Source organism: Aulonocara sp. 'chitande type north' Nkhata Bay, linkage group LG3, assembly GCF_057382095.1.
Source record: "Aulonocara sp. 'chitande type north' Nkhata Bay isolate Kocher_YH1m ecotype deep benthic linkage group LG3, A_spYH_male_GT1.1, whole genome shotgun sequence".
Classification (NCBI taxonomy): Eukaryota; Metazoa; Chordata; class Actinopteri; order Cichliformes; family Cichlidae; genus Aulonocara; species Aulonocara sp. 'chitande type north' Nkhata Bay.
In genome coordinates, this window is record NC_141346.1 from 19,455,850 (window position 1) to 19,475,133 (window position 19,284).

General features: G+C 40.8%; 2 protein-coding genes and 1 long non-coding RNA gene across 3 annotated transcripts in view; 1 reads left to right on the plus strand and 2 right to left on the minus strand.

Annotated features, from left to right (window-relative positions):
- Positions 1-19,284, minus strand: part of LOC147334363 (low affinity immunoglobulin gamma Fc region receptor III-like) — a 529,842-nt gene that overhangs the window by 334,062 nt on the left and 176,496 nt on the right. The window lies entirely within an intron of this gene.
- Positions 3,903-11,543, minus strand: LOC147334380 (uncharacterized). Its single transcript, XR_015126080.1, has 2 exons — positions 9,741-11,543; positions 3,903-6,389 (listed from the first exon to the last, which is right to left on the minus strand). It is a non-coding gene; the product is annotated as an uncharacterized LOC147334380 (long non-coding RNA).
- Positions 11,800-14,528, plus strand: LOC147334381 (butyrophilin subfamily 2 member A1-like). The gene is made up of 3 exons (XM_086271980.1): positions 11,800-12,026; positions 13,695-14,048; positions 14,142-14,528. The coding sequence occupies exons 1-3, from the start codon at positions 11,957-11,959 to the stop codon at positions 14,291-14,293; spliced, it is 576 nt and encodes a 191-aa protein (XP_086128106.1). The 5' UTR covers positions 11,800-11,956; the 3' UTR covers positions 14,294-14,528.

Below are 19,284 nucleotides of genomic sequence, written 5' to 3' on the forward strand. Positions count from 1 at the left end.
ACTCCATTTAGGAGACGACACTGCCTGAGCAGAGCAGCATGAGGCTCAGTCAAATGTCACTTTATACTACAGAGCAGGCGGGTTACAGACCGTCGATCTGACTAGTGACACATTTTTATCACCAGTAAATTAATTAGAGTAATTAACCCTTGTGGTGTTCATATTTTTGTTACTCAGCCAGTGTTCATGGGTCTGGTGGACCCGCTAGAGTTTTGGCTTTCCAAATTAACACTATCAAAAAGTTTTATGTTAAATTACTCAACAGATGTTTACTTCATCCCAATTACAAGACATATGAACAGCAAACATGGTTAATTTTTTCCCTTTACCTTTGTTAGATCACATTTATGAATTAATGTGCTTCTCGGTTTTTTTTTGTTTTTTTTTTAAATAAAATGTTATAAAAAATAAATCAGTTATAATCAAGTGGAGTGAGTGGAAAGACAACACATTTACACGTGAAGCAATATGTTTCACAACTAAATGGGATCAGCTGCTCATCAATGGTGACATTAGGCCCAGGGATGTAAAACAGGGGGAGGTGGTGCACACACTTATCCCACACTGTCCTGATGGCAGCAAGCTTGTCTCTCTGCCGTCGAGCTGGTCTGTCGTCTCGGTTATCAAAACGGATAATCCTGGAAATTTTGTGGAAGTTTTCCAGAGACATTGATGCACGGAAAGGTTCGTGTCGATTTCTGCATCCCACAGGGATTCTGTGGATTCCCCTTTGGACCTGAAAACTCCAGCAAGGATAAGAACCTCAAAGTAGGCCTTTGGGGTTCTTAGATGAATTTGGTCCATCTCCTTCCAAAAACACACCTTCCTTCTAGATTACTGCAATCCAGAATAATTGTCTGGATGGAATCTGGGATGAAAAGCTAAAATGAAGACTTGATGTCCTGCACATGAGTAACTGTCAGCCGTGTTGGCCCTGGCTTATCACAGTAACAGCTCTGCAGGGTGGCTCATTTCTTGGGCAAGAAGACCATTCAATGTCACCAGTTATTGACATCCATATTTCTTCACTTGCTGTCTGGTGGGCTTGTTCTGGTCCTGGAGCTGGCTGCAGATGGGGTACTCGTCTTCGTTTTGTTACTAAATGGTGTTCAACCTCATCCTCTTCTTCAAAGTCACTGTCAGACTCTGAATTTTCAGAAATGTGAAATATTCTGAAACCTCTTTGTCAACATCATCATCAGAAGCTCCTCTCTCTTCCAAAATCAATTGGATGGCCCTCGCAGCAGATAATCTTTTGCCAGAGATTTTGGCAGAGAAGAGAAAGACCACACGTACAAACAAACCAACTTTAAACCCTGTGTGCTGTACAACAGAGGGGAAAGGACAACAGGACCCACTACCAGGAAGGTCCCACAGCTACTTGCTTGTCCTTGCTTACTAAGAAATCCACTGCAAGGACATTAATATTTTTAAACAAATGTAAAAATGATACGGTACTTGGCACTAGGTGCTGCAGCTGCTGTGTGTGTATGTATCTGAGAGAGATTTTGCTTCGTCGTGGAGAGAATGAGGGCAAGAACTTTCTGTCCTGTTAAACCAGTTGGTGTAGCTTTAATCTGATCTGGAATCAGTCCAAAGAATATACGTATAAGATTTTTATCACAGTATTTACGTGTTTCATGCGTCATCAATGAGATGTTTTTGTTATACTTTGCAGGAGCATGAACAGAACCTGTGATGTGTGCGTATGTGCACGAGTTTTAAATAACTTCAGCTTTTATCATTTATCGTTCACCTTTTGTTATTGTAACGTAGTTACTTTACAATAAAAAGTATCTTGAGGTAACTGTTGTTGTAAGTTGGTGCTATATAAATAAGTAAGTACTGTAATTACTTGCTTACTTAGTGATTACTTACTTACAATATAAATAAACATATTATGTTATTCAAAATAAAATAAAATAAAATAAAAAATACTTTATTACAATGTTCATGATTAGGGAAAGTCAGTAACATGGTGGACCAGTATTGCCTATATTAACTCATCTCTGTGTTTGCTGTGGGAAATGGGCACTAGTATGGGAGTTGTTTGTGTGTTTCACAATTGCTGTGAGCAAATGTCTGTGTGTTGGATTAATTGAAGGCAGGTGTATTTGATTGTACTGATCCTCTGGTCTACTAAGGCTACCTTCACACTGCAGGCGAAAGCGCATCAAATCCGATTTTTTTTTACCCTATGCGACCCATATCCGATCATGCTATGACAGTGTGAACGGCACAAATCCGATATTTTCAAATCCGATCTGGGTCACTTTCGTATGTGGTCCTGAATCCGATACATATCCGATGTTTCAGAAAGCGACTGCTGTGTGAACGGTCAGGTCGCATTAAATCTGTCTTTTACGTCACCGACACAAAAGAGACGCCAATTATCAGCGCCAGAGAAGCGCCCGAGAAGACATCGCGAGCGCTTCCTGGCCATCCGGTGAAACTGCTGGGAAGACAACATTGGAGAAACGTGAACATTTTATTTGTACTGTATAATCTGCAGATTCTGACAGAAATCTGCAACTATCCTTTGAAGCACCGCTCCTCTCTAAAACAGCAATAAGGATCATTATTAGGTTATCTACATTATTTTGTAAATAACAAAATAACTTAAAGCAAAAATTGGGAAACATGAAGTCCGAAGTCTTTATATTAAGGGCCATCAGTCAAACAATATTGTTTGGTCTGGGTCTAAACAGAGCGCGTTGTGTGTGACATGTTCTTTTGCGCATGCGGGCCGCTTTGAGCGTTCACACTAGAGCGCATTTGCTGTCGCATTTTATTTGTAGTGTGAACGAGCAGACAAAAAAATCGGATTTGATCAAAAAATCGGAATTGAGCATTAAGACCTGCAGTGTGAACGTAGCCTTATAGTCCACACTACAAACACTGATGTGATATTTTGTCTCTCTGTGTAGGCCAGGGCCTAGTATATGCTGCAGCCTAAAGGCAGAGTTTGTCTGCTGAGGCCGGGGTGGTTGCTGGATTACTACTTTCAGGGTGGTGGGTGGAGGACAACTGCTGTTCACTGTTACAGCTGTTGGCATGTGTAGTGTAGCTGACTCTGGCCTTGGACTGTGTGTTTGATCGCTATTGCAAGTGTGAAACTGGACTATTTTAGCCCTTCATTTTTATGATCATTGTCCTAATAAATTATTATCTTTTTGAATTTTATTGGTTGTCATCACTCCCACATCTGTATCTGGAAGTCCCATGGGATCTTGGCTTGGTCATTCTCAACTATCTCGGGACTTCCAGGCCATACTTGTCACAGATGTTTCTGTATATTATGCACAGCACCTTTGTTATGGTGTTCCCTGTATGCCTTGACTGCTAGCACCATGTACCCTGCTGCTTTGCGCTGGATTGTCTCACTACTTCTCTCTGTTGGTGGTACATACCATACAGGGGGGGGGGGGGGGGGGAGAGCTCATTCACTCCTGCATATAGCTTGACGTCATCTATATAGACATGGTTGCTGACAGTATCTGTAGCCACTCTTGGTAATGATCACTCCCCAGTGGGGACAAAGAATCTCCTTAACGCACTTGCAAGTCTAATAGCAGTTTTACGTTTTTTCTTTTCAGTTTTAGGACAATAAATCATCAAGTTGACCTGGAAGACTTGGTCAATGCAAAACAAATGTTTTGACTGTTAATATGAACCCACTCTACAGCCCTAAATTTTTTTTAGAATTAAATCAAAAGTACTTGAGTAATTGAAGGAAATTGCCTTCCCGGGTTTCCTCCGTGGCGTGAGCGATAAGCAGAGTTCTGTCCTTTCCTTCTAAGATTCCTAATTATTTAAAGTAACACTCAGGTATGCCATTCAGCTGGGTTAGTTACGACGTCGGGAGCAGCTTGGGAGAACAAGGAAACACAGACTGCTTCAGGTTGTCTTCCCAAATCGACTCAAAGGTTTATTTGATACACAGCAGTTTATATAGATGAAAAAAAAAGGTTCGTGTGTCAGCTTTCCCAGTTCAAACCGGTACAGACCAAATAAGGAAACGTCTTCCTGCCTTGTGAGCAAAGAAGTATCCTGTGTGTAGTTTATCAGCTCAGCTACAATTTATGATCATCCCAGCAAAATACACTCCTAGACATAAAATACAGAGTTCTTTCATTAGTGAATTCTGAAACAAACCACCTAGCCTTTAACGAGCCTTTTCCAGGAGATAAAGAAAAAGGGAGGATGGGAGTAAGGAAGTGGTCTCATCTCTGTGGTGTTTTCGACCTTGGGGTACCAGCTTGTGAGTCCTACACATTAATTTTTGGGTCACAGAGAAAGAGAAAAACAACTAGTAGTTGGGCCTTATTGAGTAACAGTTTTCCTGTATAAAACAATATCCTGTAAATGCTACTATGGTATCAAAATACCTAACAGTTCCCCTCTTTTATTATTTTTAAAAATAATAACTCAAATAGAAAGGAAAAATCACAAATGTAATAACATAATATAAAAAGCAAATCATAAAATGTAATAGTTCACAACCTAATGTTCAATATACACATCAGGAACATCATTGGTAACATCTGACACATAATCTGGGTCAATTTGTGCCAATTGCAAATACATTGAAGTAGCTGTACTAGTAGCTATACGGGTTATCATTGAACGTACACAGGGTACCACACAACAGACAATAATCATCAAAAACATGCTGCAACGGTTACAAAGGCTACAATTAGTTCCTTCCATCTTCCAAACGTGTCCTGTAGCCACTTATGTAGCCACTGACCGTGACCTGTATTGGCAATTAGTTCTATCTGCAATGCTTCAAGTTTATTCATAGCTTGTGTGAATGAACCGTTAGGAGCGGTATTATTGGGAATGAAAGTACAGCATACATCAACGGTTACTAGACCACAGGTACCGGTCCAATCAACAGGTAAAGCTAATCTAAGGGTATTATTGCACAACCAATAAGCATGTGGGATTGGTCTGGTCAGGCGCGTGACCATGTGTGATTTAACTAACTCCCCCCAGTCAGTATCATTTAAGACACCGTCTGGGGGAACAATGATCGATTCTCTGCTCGAACTTGAACTGTGTGTGTGTTCCTCCAGATATGATACAACTTCAGCCACAGAGACAGCTAGCCATGTCTCATTACAGCGTGCACCTGGGGAGTCAGAGAAGAATGTATAGTTATCCTTTGTATAATCTATGTGTGTGTCTGGGCCAGTTAACTTTAGTCTGCGCAGACATATCATACTAGTATTAAAATGGAGAGGGATCTGTCCTAAGGGCAGTGAGGGCTTTAACCTATTCTTAGGGCGTTTCATTGGGGCGCAGGTCCCTGCGGTGTCATTAGATAACTTCAATAATTCGCCTAATGGAGTCTCAGGGTTAGTTGGTGTGTGTGTGTGTCTAAGTAGGCAGTCGAGAGGGCTCAGAGTCAACTGTAAAGCGTCTTTAAAGAGAGCATTATTTCCGCTGATTTTCTCTAGTCCCTCAGTGAGGGGGAAACCGGATATGGGGTATCCTACTATTACCTGTTCTGGATTAGCCTTTGAACAGACATAACAGTTACTGTTTCCTAAATCACGAGCGGCTGTTCTGGCATTTTCATACCAGGCGTTAGCTCCTGTTCTAGAGGGTGCATAAGATGGTTTATTAGTGGCGTCTATGTTGCTATTTACTGATTTTAGGGAGCGTGAGGAGTGCATTAAGTAGGTGTCTTGCAAAATGGAGCATGAGGTATAGTCAGCAAAATATGACCTGCAGAAATGTGAACATGGTTGCAGTCTACAATACAAAATAGCAAAGAGAAATCCTAAGGTTAATGCAGTAGATATGATTAATAACCTAAATATATAAAAAAGTATATAAGAAAAACAGTTCTTCAGTCGTCTCCTGGCCTGGTCCCAGGTTCGAGAGACATTGAATAAGCGTCGTATGATGACAATGGGCATTTCATTTTCTCCATTATCAGGATGGAATGAGTCTGGCTTTATCAGGTTAGACATCATGTGGTACTTTTGGCTTTCTGTTCCTGCTGGATGTTTGAGTACCTTGTCGTTGTTCTTTCAGACGTTGTGTGTTAATCAGTGATTGCGTGTGTGCACTGGATCCGGGCGCTGGCTCGCCGGAGATGTCATCTACCCGTGTGTGTTTATTTGCTCTAGTTCCGGGCGCTGGCTCGCCGGAGATGTCGTCTGCTTGATCCGACGCCTGAGATGGTCCGATTGGGCTGGTCTTAACCCTGCTGGCATGAATCCACTGAGGTTGTCCGTCTGTGAGGATGCTGGTTCTTCGTCACTGCCAGTACAGTCTGGGGCTGGAACACGCGCGGCCTCCCAGAGAGTCCTTGGTTTTAGTGGCTTCTCCAACATGCGTCTCCTTGTCTCCACTGGTGGAACTGTGGAGGGGAAAGGCTGAGAGAGACAAACTTTCTGATAGTTATTATTCAGTTTTTCTACCAGGTTGTGAACATCAGTGGACAATGCAATATACATCACCTTCTACTAGCGGTGCCCCTCTGGAAGCTGACCATGGTGTTGGAAATAGTCTTATTTCAAATGGAGATAATTTAGTTACTGCAGATTGAGTCATTCTAATCTCACACAGGACTTGAGGAAGTAATTTGACCCAGGTCATTAAAGTTTTAGCACACTTTTGAATTACTTCTAATGTGAATGAAGATCCTCTATCACTGTTAATCTGGTGAGGTATTCCGAATCTGGGTATTATTTCATTGCTCAACTTTTGATAGACTACTTCTGCAGTTTCTTTTGAGGTTGGATAAGCTTCTACTCATTTACTAAATTGATCCACTATTACCAGTAAGTACTTGATGCTTCCTTGTGCTGGCATATGTGTAAAATCAATTTGTAATGTATGAAATGGAAAATCTGGTTGTGGTAAATGCTGATGTTTCGCTTTTGATTTTCCTACATTAGTTCGTGCACATGTTAGACAGGTTGCTAATATGCTTTTTACTGCATGTGATGTTTTCTCAATTACAAATCTTGATTTTATTGCCCCTATTACCCCTCTTTGTCCGACATGACTCACACAGTGAAAATGTCGGGCAAGGACTGGCATCAGGGAATATGGGAGGGCAATCAAACCCTTAAGATTTTGTATAGGCCATCTCTGTCATCTAAGGTACAGTCATTATTCTCCCAATAGGTGTAATCACATGCAGAGGCTTGCTCTTGTATGAATTTTAAATCAACATTTGTTCCTAAATAGTCTGGGAGTGTAACAAGTGGCAGCTGTATGGGCACAGATAATACTTCCTGCGGAGGTGGGAGCTGGGATGCAGCTGCAGCCTTGGCTGTCACGTCTGCTAAGGCATTACCTGTTGCTTCGTCTGTGTCAGCTGTACTGTGTCCTTTCGTTTTTACAACTGCAATGGCCGATGGCAGCTGTATAGCCTGAAAAAGTCTTTGAACAAAATCAGAATTTAGCAATTTATTTTCCATCAGCAGATCTAAATCCTCTCTGTCTCCACAATGTGCCAAAGTCATGCACAACGCCAAATGCATAGCGGCTGTCTGTGTAAATCGTCACATGCTTATCCAAATGTAGCTCACAGGCGCGTATTAAAGCCATGAGCTCTGCTTTTTGTGCTGAGTGAAATGGTAATGAGTGAGCCTCTAGTATGATGTCAGGCAATGTCACCACTGAATAGCCACAAAGAAATGAGTTGTCATTCGGCCTTGAACAGGACCCGTCCACATAAACCGTGGCTGAGTCTGAGATAGGTGTTTGCTCTAAATCTGGACATGGTGCTGTGGATTCCTGTATACGTGTCATGCAGTCATGATCGTCAAGCCTGTCTGAGCCATCCTGTCGGTCAGAAGAACACAGCATAGGATCAATAAATGTGCTGGCGAATCAGGTGTGCTGCTCGCTTTTATAGTGAGATTTGCATGTGTTGTGTAGTTATGTTTGCTAGAATGGTCGTGACCTGGTGATTGGTGTGTAGAATAGTGTCATGTGAGAGTGTGAGCTTCTCGCAGTCCCTTATCATGATAGAGCAAGCTACTACTGCCCTCAGGCAGGCCGGCATTCCTGAACAATTCAGGCAGCACCTTTGAGTGGCGGAGGTCAGCACTCCCTTTAATGCATTGAAAGAGACAGTCATTTCTGTGGATCACAGTATTCGAGGAGGCTTGTCTTTTTTGCAGCATTCACGCAGAATGTGGTCATGAAAAGAACAGTCTGGTATCCACTGTCTGCAATAGTTCACCATGCCTAAGAAGGACAACATTTCCTTCTGTGTAGTGGGACGAGGGACGGAGGTCACAGCTTTGACCCTGTCTGCAGTCATGGAACGTTTTCCGTGAGACAGTGTGAATCCCAAATATTGAACACAAGTCTGACAGTACTGCATTTTCTTTGCTGATGCTTTGTGGCCAGTCTTTTGGAGGTGCTGGAGAAGCATGTGTGTAGCAGTTTGACATAGTTTTTTCACTTTCAGCACAGAGGAGGAGGTCATCCACATGTGGATCAGGGTGCAGCCCTGGAGGAGTGAAGCACCATTGAGAAAGCAGCAGAGCTGTCTATCATGCCTTGGGGCAAACGAGTCCAAGTGTACTGCTTATTTCTATGTGTGAATGCAAATAACGGCTGTGTGTCACAGGTACTGAGAAAAAGGAGCGGAGCATAAATCCACCACGGTAAAATGCGTATGCAATGCATGTCAATATGCTGTGAACATCTGAAACGAGAGGTGGCAGAGGAATGTTGACTGCATTAATTTGCCTTAAGTCTTGTATGAAACGCCATACGCCAGGTTTGTTAGGCTTTGGCACAGGATTGACAGGAGTGTGGGCTTTATTACTCCTGTAGTCAATAAATCTCCTATCATGACATCTAGGACTGCGGCTTTTTCCGTGGAAATGGGATGCTGCTTGACATATACTGCTTGTTGTGTTTTAATAGGTGTACGTGATAAAGTGTACAGTCAATAAATCCTATATCATTCTCACTTTTTGACCACAATGTCATATTCTGGTATTCAGCTGGCAATGTAACTGCAGAAATAGTACAGTCGATAGGGTAGGTTAGATCTATGTGACGACATGGTGTAGTTATATCATAACCTATGTCTGAGTTATGTGACAAAATCACTGTTTGACCTTCACTTGTGTGAGCAGTTATCATGTTGTTGAACAGTGTGAGAGAAACAAAAGTGTGGCTCCCAGTCATGGGATTACCTGGTAGTGGCGTCTGTACACGTTTTTTTTTGGCACAGTGTGTGACATAGAGTACCGGACAAAAAGGATGTTGAGTTCATTCTCTGCTGAGGGTCCAGCTGACACAGAGGATGTTCCTTCTCCATCATGTCGGTACATAGGGCAGAGAAAACATAAGCTGTTATCAGTGTCAGCAAACATTTCACCCTTTATGTTAAATGAAATACACAAATTCATTTTTGCTTTGGGTGTCTGCGGCTGCTGGAAAACTGAGCTAAATTTGCACCTCTAGCTTGTCCAACAGTGCATAAAGCGTTTCATGAATACTAGGATAGATTCATCAGGCTTCTGTTTACACATAGTTACTGCATTTAAGTCAATTTTGTCTCTGGACATTGTTAGCAGGAATTTCTTTAGATTCTTAAAGAAATCGGCGACTTTGTCATTATTTACCCTCCTTTTGTCCATAGCGGTAACATTTGATGCATCACGTCGCGGCATTCTATCATATATTTTCTACAGGACTTTTTAAGCAGACTACTTTTCTTATCACAAATGATATTCAACATTTCTACTGACCTGTTTTCTGGCGATAATCGTTCGGGATAAGGCTCCGAAAAGAAATTAGAATGCATTGAACTTCTTAAGTTGTAAACAAAGTCAGTCACATAAGCACTCCCGCATGTTCTGGATACGTGATCATGGACGTCTTCACCGATTCGCGGACGTAGGTTACACGTAACCGGAAATGGGAGTTATACTGAGCCGTTATTTGAGACTTTATTTTGTATTTTATTAATTTTTGGTTTTACAGGTACTTTAGATTTTTTATCGGACCTGTCTGTGGTCTTTGAATAATTCTGACCCATGTTCAGTGATTTCCAGAGGGGTTTACACGCTAGGAGGATTTATGTTAGTATTTTCGCTGCGGCACAGCTGAGGTCACTTTAAATTTATTGCTAGCAATTTTTTGTTTGTGTGAGCAACTCTCACTTAGCGAGCAACTTCTCGCTTAACGAGCAACTTCTCGTAAAACAACAGGCAACTTCCTGTGTCTTTCTGCTTTTAATTTACTGCTTTTAACCCTTGTATGGTAATCGGGTCTGTGAGACCCGTTTTCAGTTTTCTTTCGTTTTTTTTTTTTTTAACAAAATTAAATTTAATTATTTACTAGCTTTCTGTGAGTGAGCAACTTCTCACTTTTTAACGTACGTTTCAAGATAACAGGCAACTCCCTGTGTCACTCTTTGATGAGCAACTTCTCACTTAACGAGAAGTATTTAAGACAACAGGCAACTTTCTGTGTCACTTTTTCTGAGTGAGCAACTTCTCACTTTTTAACGTACGTTTAATTAAACAATTAATTATTATTATTATTATTATTTTTTAAACAAAATTAAAATATTCAAGACAACAGGCAACTTCCTGTGTCCACCAACACCACACAAGGGTTAATTTACTTTATTCGGGGACTGAGGAAGTCAGTCAGTGTATCTCTCTGGATCACTAAGTGAAACTTCGTCAGCATATCCCGTTTTTTTATGGATTCGGGGACTGAGGAAGTCAGTCAGTGTATCTCTCTGGATCACTAAGTGAAACTTCGTCAGCATATCCCGTTTTTTTATGGATCGATCACTGAGAGAGGTATAATATGGTCTCTATATAAATATGAAAGACACATATTTACCTTCTGTCAGGATCCCACTTCTGACACCAAAATTGAAGGAAATTGCCTTCCCGGGTTTCCTCCGTGGCGTGAGCGATAAGCAGAGTTCTGTCCTTTCCTTCTAAGATTCCTAATTATTTAAAGTAACACTCAGGTATGCCATTCAGCTGGGTTAGTTACGACGTCGGGAGCAGCTTGGGAGAACAAGGAAACACAGACTGCTTCAGGTTGTCTTCCCAAATCGACTCAAAGGTTTATTTGATACACAGCAGTTTATATAGATGAAAAAAAAAGGTTCGTGTGTCAGCTTTCCCAGTTCAAACCGGTACAGACCAAATAAGGAAACGTCTTCCTGCCTTGTGAGCAAAGAAGTATCCTGTGTGTAGTTTATCAGCTCAGCTACAATTTATGATCATCCCAGCAAAATACACTCCTAGACATAAAATACAGAGTTCTTTCATTAGTGAATTCTGAAACAAACCACCTAGCCTTTAACGAGCCTTTTCCAGGAGATAAAGAAAAAGGGAGGATGGGAGTAAGGAAGTGGTCTCATCTCTGTGGTGTTTTCGACCTTGGGGTACCAGCTTGTGAGTCCTACACATTAATTTTTGGGTCACAGAGAAAGAGAAAAACAACTAGTAGTTGGGCCTTATTGAGTAACAGTTTTCCTGTATAAAACAATATCCTGTAAATGCTACTATGGTATCAAAATACCTAACAGTAATAGTGTTTACTGACAGAAAGGATGACACCCATGTAATGCTTAGTGGGTGGAGACAATGCATTCATCAGGGCATCTGTTAAAACACACACCTCAAATAACTAATAAAAGAAAAGAAGTCAGTCTGCTCTCCCACAAAGGCACTCCCTGTTATTTTTATGCACGAACGTCATTATCTTTGGCATTGTTTTTTAAATAGTCCCAGATTTCATAATCAACATCAACTCCTCTTTCCTCATGCGACAGTCAGAGAGAGAGGCTGAAAATAAGCATGCAGAGCTGATATGACACTGACCAGTGTTTAACCTAGTCAGGTTTAAAACATAGTTATTCTGTTCTTCCTGGGGAAAAAAAGCTTAATCATTTAGAATAGTTTTATTTAGCTTTGAATGAGCAGAAGTGGATGAAATGCCGGCTGGGAAAAGCTCGTCTCTCTGCCAGATTTTACTGTCTGTCTGCCTCCTGTTTTCCTCTACAGGTGAGACTGAACTTGCTTTAAATTCAAGAGGATTCACAAATAGAAACACACAACGAAGAGCCATGTTTGGATTCTTGCTGTCTATGAGTACATGACACGATCAGATGCTACTGAGGAGTTTTTAAAGATCTGAGCCCCTGCTCCAGAAAGTAGAGTCAGTGAAAGTTCCGATTTTGTTAAGCCTTAGATATGGTTGAGAAAATGGGTTCATTTAAACTCCAGAGATTTAGCTGGACATGTGATTGTGATGTGGAGACTGCAGCTGCTGAGGGTGCACTACTGCTGAACCTTTGGATGGCTCTTTTGATGTTTTCAGCTAAATCGTGTTTGTGCTGGTAGGCAAGAAGTGAAGCAGCTTATGGCGGTAAGAAGAACTGGACCACTACTGCACACTTTAGCACTGGAGGTTTTCGTAAAGCTTTTATTTTGGTATTTCCATTGACCGGTAATATAAATTTGCATGTTAGCTAAATATTTAGTTTCCTGTAATATTTAGATTACATTTAAAATTGTGTTTTAAATATACAAAGTAACAAATATTTTAGTAAATGTTGTACGCGTTAGCTCCTTAACTCGTTAGCACTGTGCAGGACCATGCACAGGGCGATTCACGTTAACTCGCTAACGGAGATTTGCCGCATTAATATGGTTATGGCGTTTATGTCAAAGGTTTATGAATGAGAGGTCTGGAAAATGCTATAAAAACACATGTTGAAATCAAGTTCTTGTTTTTCTCAATTAGAGTTGCATCGCTTCCCTTTTTAAGGTTAACTTGAAATTCACCATTTTTGAACTTCTATCAGAAATTTCATCAGAGCTCCAATAACACCATCGTTTCATGTTATTAAAAAATCTACAACCTCATTTTCATTCAAAGGAGTTGATCTCAGACATACATGAGCCTAAGTTTTAAGGGACTGTCTACAAATTGCAACACTGAAAAATAAAAAAATTAAAACAGAATATTAAGAAATATTAACTAAAAAACTCTGCTTTCAAACACTATAGAGTAAGAAAATTCATTTCATACCAGGTATTCAGTATAGTGACCCCAACTGTGTTATCTACCACGCTGATAGCCAGTTACTAAATAGGCTTTCTCTTTAGGCTCTGGGGGCTGTGTTTTGGTGACAGCCATGTTCTGGACTGACAGTCTCTCAAATAAATGAAGGGAATCCGTACAATGGAGGAGTCTGTGTACAGCTGTTGAATGTGTAATGACTGTTTCCTATGTGTGTTGTTGTTGTAAGTCTGGTTTGTCAGCATATCCTGTTTGTTCATAATAATAATAAAACAGGTCCTTCTGATCTTACTGCAACAGTGAGTCTGAAATAAGGCTTTAAAACTGTTTTATTTAAAATAAGGTATATATTTCAAAACTTTGGCAAATCTACATGTAAACTAATCAATGATGTATGCATGCTTGCCAAAGCTAACACACACTTGTCTGAGATGAAAACTTAAAGTAATTGTTAGAATACTCAGTATTAACTACTTATTATAAATGTTCCCTCTGATTTAATTGAATGTATTTACATACTGCAGGAACTCACGGTGTGTCAGATGCTTCTATCTCTCACCATATCTCAGATTAAAAAGACTTTTTTAGTTCAGCTGAGCTCTGCGGGCTCTCTGTCTGTGAACTAATAAGGTTCTCCCCTGTTTCAGATGGGAAAATCATCAAAGCTGAGTCTGGACAGAACGTGTCTCTGCCATGTCAAACTCCAAACATCAGCATGCCCATCAGAGCTGTGGAGTGGTTCAGACTTGACCTGCAGGAAGGACATGTTCTCATGTACCGGGGTGAGCAGTTTATTTCATTCAACCAGCTTCCATCGTTTGTGAACCGGGTGGATCTGCAGGACAGACAGATGAAGGACGGAGACGTGTCTTTGACTCTGAAGGATGTGACGAGTGATGACACTGGAACATTTCAGTGTTACGTGGTCCAGAGAGGAACAAATGGCAGGAAAAGCATTTTTGAGTATATCAGCACCGTCTACCTGAGAGTTGTTCCTCCAGGTGAGTCATTTAGAAGAGGAAATGGATTCTGTTCTGTTCTTCGCTCATCACCTACCTGACAGCTGACACCTCACACCTGTTTCTCACCTGCAGGTCAGACAGGAGGACACAGGAAAGGCAAAGGGAACGAGGATGTATCCTCTGGACTGGACTTTTGTTTAACAGTTAGTGTTATACTTGTTACGCTAGCTCTTGCTTTTTTTATGACCTTCACAATACCCAAAACACAGGAGAAGAAGATTTGATCCAGACCTCAGATGACTCGACAGGTGAACCTTAAGTCACCTACCCACTAAACATTGGACATGGGATAGACGTGCAGATCATGTCTATACTGGGTCCATCAGTCCATGACCAATTCTGAACATCTATATATCCAAACTAGGTCCACAACTTGAAAGACCTCATCTGGTGTTACAGAAATGGCAGATAAAAGTCACTCCGAGGTCAATTTGCTCAGTGGGTTGTAGATGTCTAACACCTGAGATAAAGAGAGTTTACAAAGTGATTAATAATAAGCAGGTTAATCAGTGTTAGTGAATCTGCTCAGATATATTATTGAAGCTGCAGAGCAGGAGGATTTAGTTGTAAGTTACACTGCATGTAAAAGGGATCAATAAAAGGTCAATATTGTGTAATTTTACACCTAAACAAACAAGGTAACCAGGTGGGTTTAAAGATCTTAACCTGAGTTAACGTTGTGTTTTTAAGTGACGACAAGATGACAATGTGTACATGGACAAAAAAAGATGGTGAAATTCTGTTTAATAAATTGATGAGGAAGAGTTTGCAGACTGAACACAACTTATGTCTCCTGCTCGTGTTTTTCTGTATAAAACAGGCCAATCAGTCTTACAGGCCTGCAACAGCTACAACGAGCTCTCATTTTCCCTGTATCTCATGAAAACACTGCAAAATGTCAACATTTGGGACTTATAGAAAATCCCATTCTAATTTATTTAAGATGCTTCTCATTAGAGTCAGTCTAACTCTGTAAACACCCTCATTACTAACACACATACTCATAAAAAACCCCTCTTGCAGAAAAGGTATGAAAAACATTCTGTGCTTAGGAAACAGCAGAAACGAACAGGGTCTGTGTGTGTTAACTATAAAGTTTGGAAATAAAGGTAACAAACAGTTTTTCCTGTCTTCCTTATCTGTGTGTTATCTTTAATTCCAAGGGAGTAGCATGTTTAAATGCACATGTGTCAAACGCTACTAAAAACACAACCCCCGCGGCGGAAGTAAGAAATACTTCTCGCTGCAGTTGAGGCACATGTGGAAACAGACACCATAAAGTAATTAGAGGCACTTATTTGTATTTATGTTTTGGTGCACCGTCAACCCTTGGCGTGTTTTTTGATTAGTCCCAGATTTCATAATAAAGAACTTTAACACATCCATCATCAGAAGACACAGAGATTATTCTTTTCATCATTTGGAAATTCAGAATAGTTTTATTCAGTTTTGGTGAGCAGAAGTGGATGAAATGCCTGCTGGGACATGTGTGTCTGTTTGCTGGATTTCACTCCCTGCCTCCTGTTTGCCTCTACAGGTGACACTGAACTCGCTTTAAATTCAGCTGGATTCACAAATAGTAACGCAGCACTGAGAGCCATGTTTGGATTCTCAAGTCAGTTACCGCATTTTTGTACATCGCGTTTTCTTCCTGCTGCACCTGTTTTTATTATCACAGTCACTAAATACAACATTAAAGTGTTTTAATCAGGAGAAGTTCACAGTTTGAGTTAGAAACACTCATCAATGTCACACTGTGAACTTTTTCTAACTCTGTGTGTGGAGATTGAGATCACTCTCTATGTGATCTGTGGCACTGACTGCACTGATCCCAGCATATTTAATCCTGTTATAAATGTTAAAAGGTTATAAAGGAAATGCTGTCAAAAACATGTTGAAATACAGCTGTGAGATGTTGTCAAACAACATTTAAAGTTTGAACCAAATTATCTGTAATGAAAATATGGATAATTTCTGTTCTTTTACAGGCCAATCTTATAAAACACGTGTGTTTTTAGCTTTAAATTGATATAAAATCAGATGTGGTCTTACAGATTTTTTATATTAAGTATTTACAGGTATAAAAGCAGTCAAAAAAGGGAATTGCACATTTCAAGTATTGTGAGTCTATTGCACCGTTGGTTATTAACAAAAAGGACAAAAAGGATCTAGGACTGAGCAGCTCCCTCTGCAGCTGGATCCTTAGCTTCCTGTCTGACAGACGCCAAGTGGTCAGACTGGGCAGCATCACCTCATCCCCCATCACACTGAACACTGGTGCTCCACAGGGGTGTGTACTGAGCCCTCTCCTGTACTCACTCTACACCTACGACTGCACGGCCACTAACAACTCCAACATCATTGTGAAGTTTGCGGACGACACTACAGTGGTGGGTCTTATCACCAACAGTGATGAGACGGCTTACAGGGAGGAGGTCAGCGCCCTGACCCACTGGTGTCAAGACAACCATCTCACCCTCAACGTCGCAAAGACAAAGGAGTTGATAGTGGACTTCCGGAGGTGCAGAGAAGTACACACCCCCATCACCATCAACGGCGCTGCTGTGGAGAGAGTGAGCAGCTTCCGGTTCCTTGGAGTACATCTGGCTGAGGATCTTACGTGGTCAGTACACACAAACAAAACAGTGAAGAAGGCGCAGCAGCGCCTCTTCTTTCTCAGGAGACTGAAAAGATTCGGCATGAGCCCCCGCATCCTCAGGACCTTCTATCACTGTGCCATTGAGAGCATCCTCACTGGATGCATCACCACCTGGTTTGGCAACAGCACCGCCTACAACTGCAAAGCTCTCCAGCGAGTAGTGCGGTGCTCTGAACGGATAATTGGAGGTGAGCTTCCCTCCCTCCAAGACATCTACAGGAAGCGCTGCCTGAGGAAAGCGGGGAGGATCATCAAGGACTCCAGTCACCCCAGCCATAAACTGTTCAGACTACTTCCATCAGGAAGGAGGTTCTGCAGCATCCGGTCCCGAACCAGCAGACTGAGAGACAGCTTCTTCCATCAGGCCATCAGACTGCTGAACACGTCATAGACACCTCAGCTTCACTACTGGAACTTTAACATTATGCACTCCATACTGTACAGTAACGCCACTGTTTTGCACATATTCAACTCTGTATATTTTTATATATTTATTATTGTTTACTCTATTTAATTTGTAAAATATGTGTACACACACACACACACACAGGAAAATATTTAGTATACACATTGAGAAATGCATATACTATTATATATTGTACATATATTTATTAGTTTCAGATGTAGCCATTCTTGTATTTTGCTTGTTTACATTATTGTATTTTGCACAACTCTGTTGCTTGTGAAGCTCGCACACAAGAATTTCACTCACATGTGCTGTACCAATGTACCTGCACATGTGATGTGACAGTAAAAGTGATTTGATTTGATTTGATTTGAAAAGCCTTGCACAGTGAAGAGGCACTACAGCTTAGTTGTCCCCCCCTCCTTTGTCCTCCTGTTTCCCCTCCCTCTCCCCTCCAGAGAGGAGTTAAACAGCCTGATGGTGTGTGGGTGTATAAACACTCAGTATATAAATGCTCAATCAACAATCTCTTTATTCCATACACTTCTCATAATTACTTACACACTTTGAGCTTAAACATCCTGACAGGAGATGAGCAAGGCGGGGTTTCCTGCAAAATGTCAAAGTGTCTGACCGTTTCTCACAGTCTTATAGCTTCAGCCCTCCGCCACACTAAGCATTCACATTCTTTCTCTCTTACGGCACCTACGTGACGACCTTGGCTTCCTGTTTTATCTCCTCCTGATGAGATAGGGCAGAAAAGCTCTACGGTATGTTCTGTTCTCTTTGTACTCAGAAAAGGAAGGCCATGATTCTTCACAAACAGTATTTCTTATAAATCAGCAGTATAGTGCATCATAAAACAGTAATGATTTTACATCTTTAATCCAAGACATAATGTGGCCTATAGCTGTATAATGATTCGACAATTCTTTGATTAGAAGTATAAGGTGGCATAGGATAGTATAAAAATCTCACAACCTGCTTCCTGGGATCATTTCATTAAGCGCCTCCACTAACACACCCACTGTTCCCAGTACTGCTGAACACCTGTACGCTACACTGAAACAGGTTTTTACCCTCAACCTTACCCTTTGGTTGCAGAGTCAGAGCTCTGCCCTGCATTCAAAACACTTCCTGGTTCAGATAAAACAAAAAAACAAAAACTGGAGGCTTCAAATTTTCACAGTGACAGGCCCACACAGGTTTTTCTGGTTCATATTGTCTCTATTTGTAAAAGTAAATATGTTGCGGTATTATTAAAATATTATTTTTAATGTTAGGAAGGTTAAAGGGACTATTTTCAAAGGTTTAGTGATCATTATTACACCATGGCCTGAGTAAAAATAATTTTTAGTTACTTGATTATTTATTTATTGTGGGTTAGTCAGGTCTAACCTGAGTGTCTGAGTGTGAGGTATGTCTTTCAGACATACCTCACACTCAGGTCACATTTTTACTCAGTTCCTGCTTCGATCAGTCTAAACTTACTATCTTGAAATCATGCTGGCATATTGTATGACTGGAAGATATTTATATGCAAAAAGGCTGAGCTGAGACTAAGTGATTAAATAAATAAACACACATACCATCCATTATACTGTCACAGTATAGATCTGTGCTGCTGCTCAGTGTCCCCAGAAACAGTCAAAAAGCTCACAGCTGGATTTAGCAAAGCCGTCACTCAGTAATAATACATGTTGAAAATTTGTTAATAACAAACAAATAAAACAAATATACTCTTACAGGAATATAAAGTAATCTACATGCTACCCCAGAAAAAAAATAGATCATTGAGTCACTATAGCAGTGATTCCCAAAGTGTGGATCACGGCCCCCCTGTTGGTCCAAGAAAGAGGCACAGATGGACCAAAAGAAGAGATTTACAATAAATCATTTTTTCAGCATTTTTTCAAGTTACTGGATTTAAATATGACATCTTATACTCCACATTTTGACTTTTTTTAAGCTAGTGCATTTCATCATCAGTGGGAATAATCTAAGCTGGATCGAAGATGTCAAACAGCAGCAGTAAAGCTGTTCATGGAGACTCAACCTCTCTCTCATCAGAATATCAGAATGTAGATCTTAAACTAAACGTGGCAGCACAAGGCTGGGATGGAATAAATACTCTTCACAATTTAACAGAC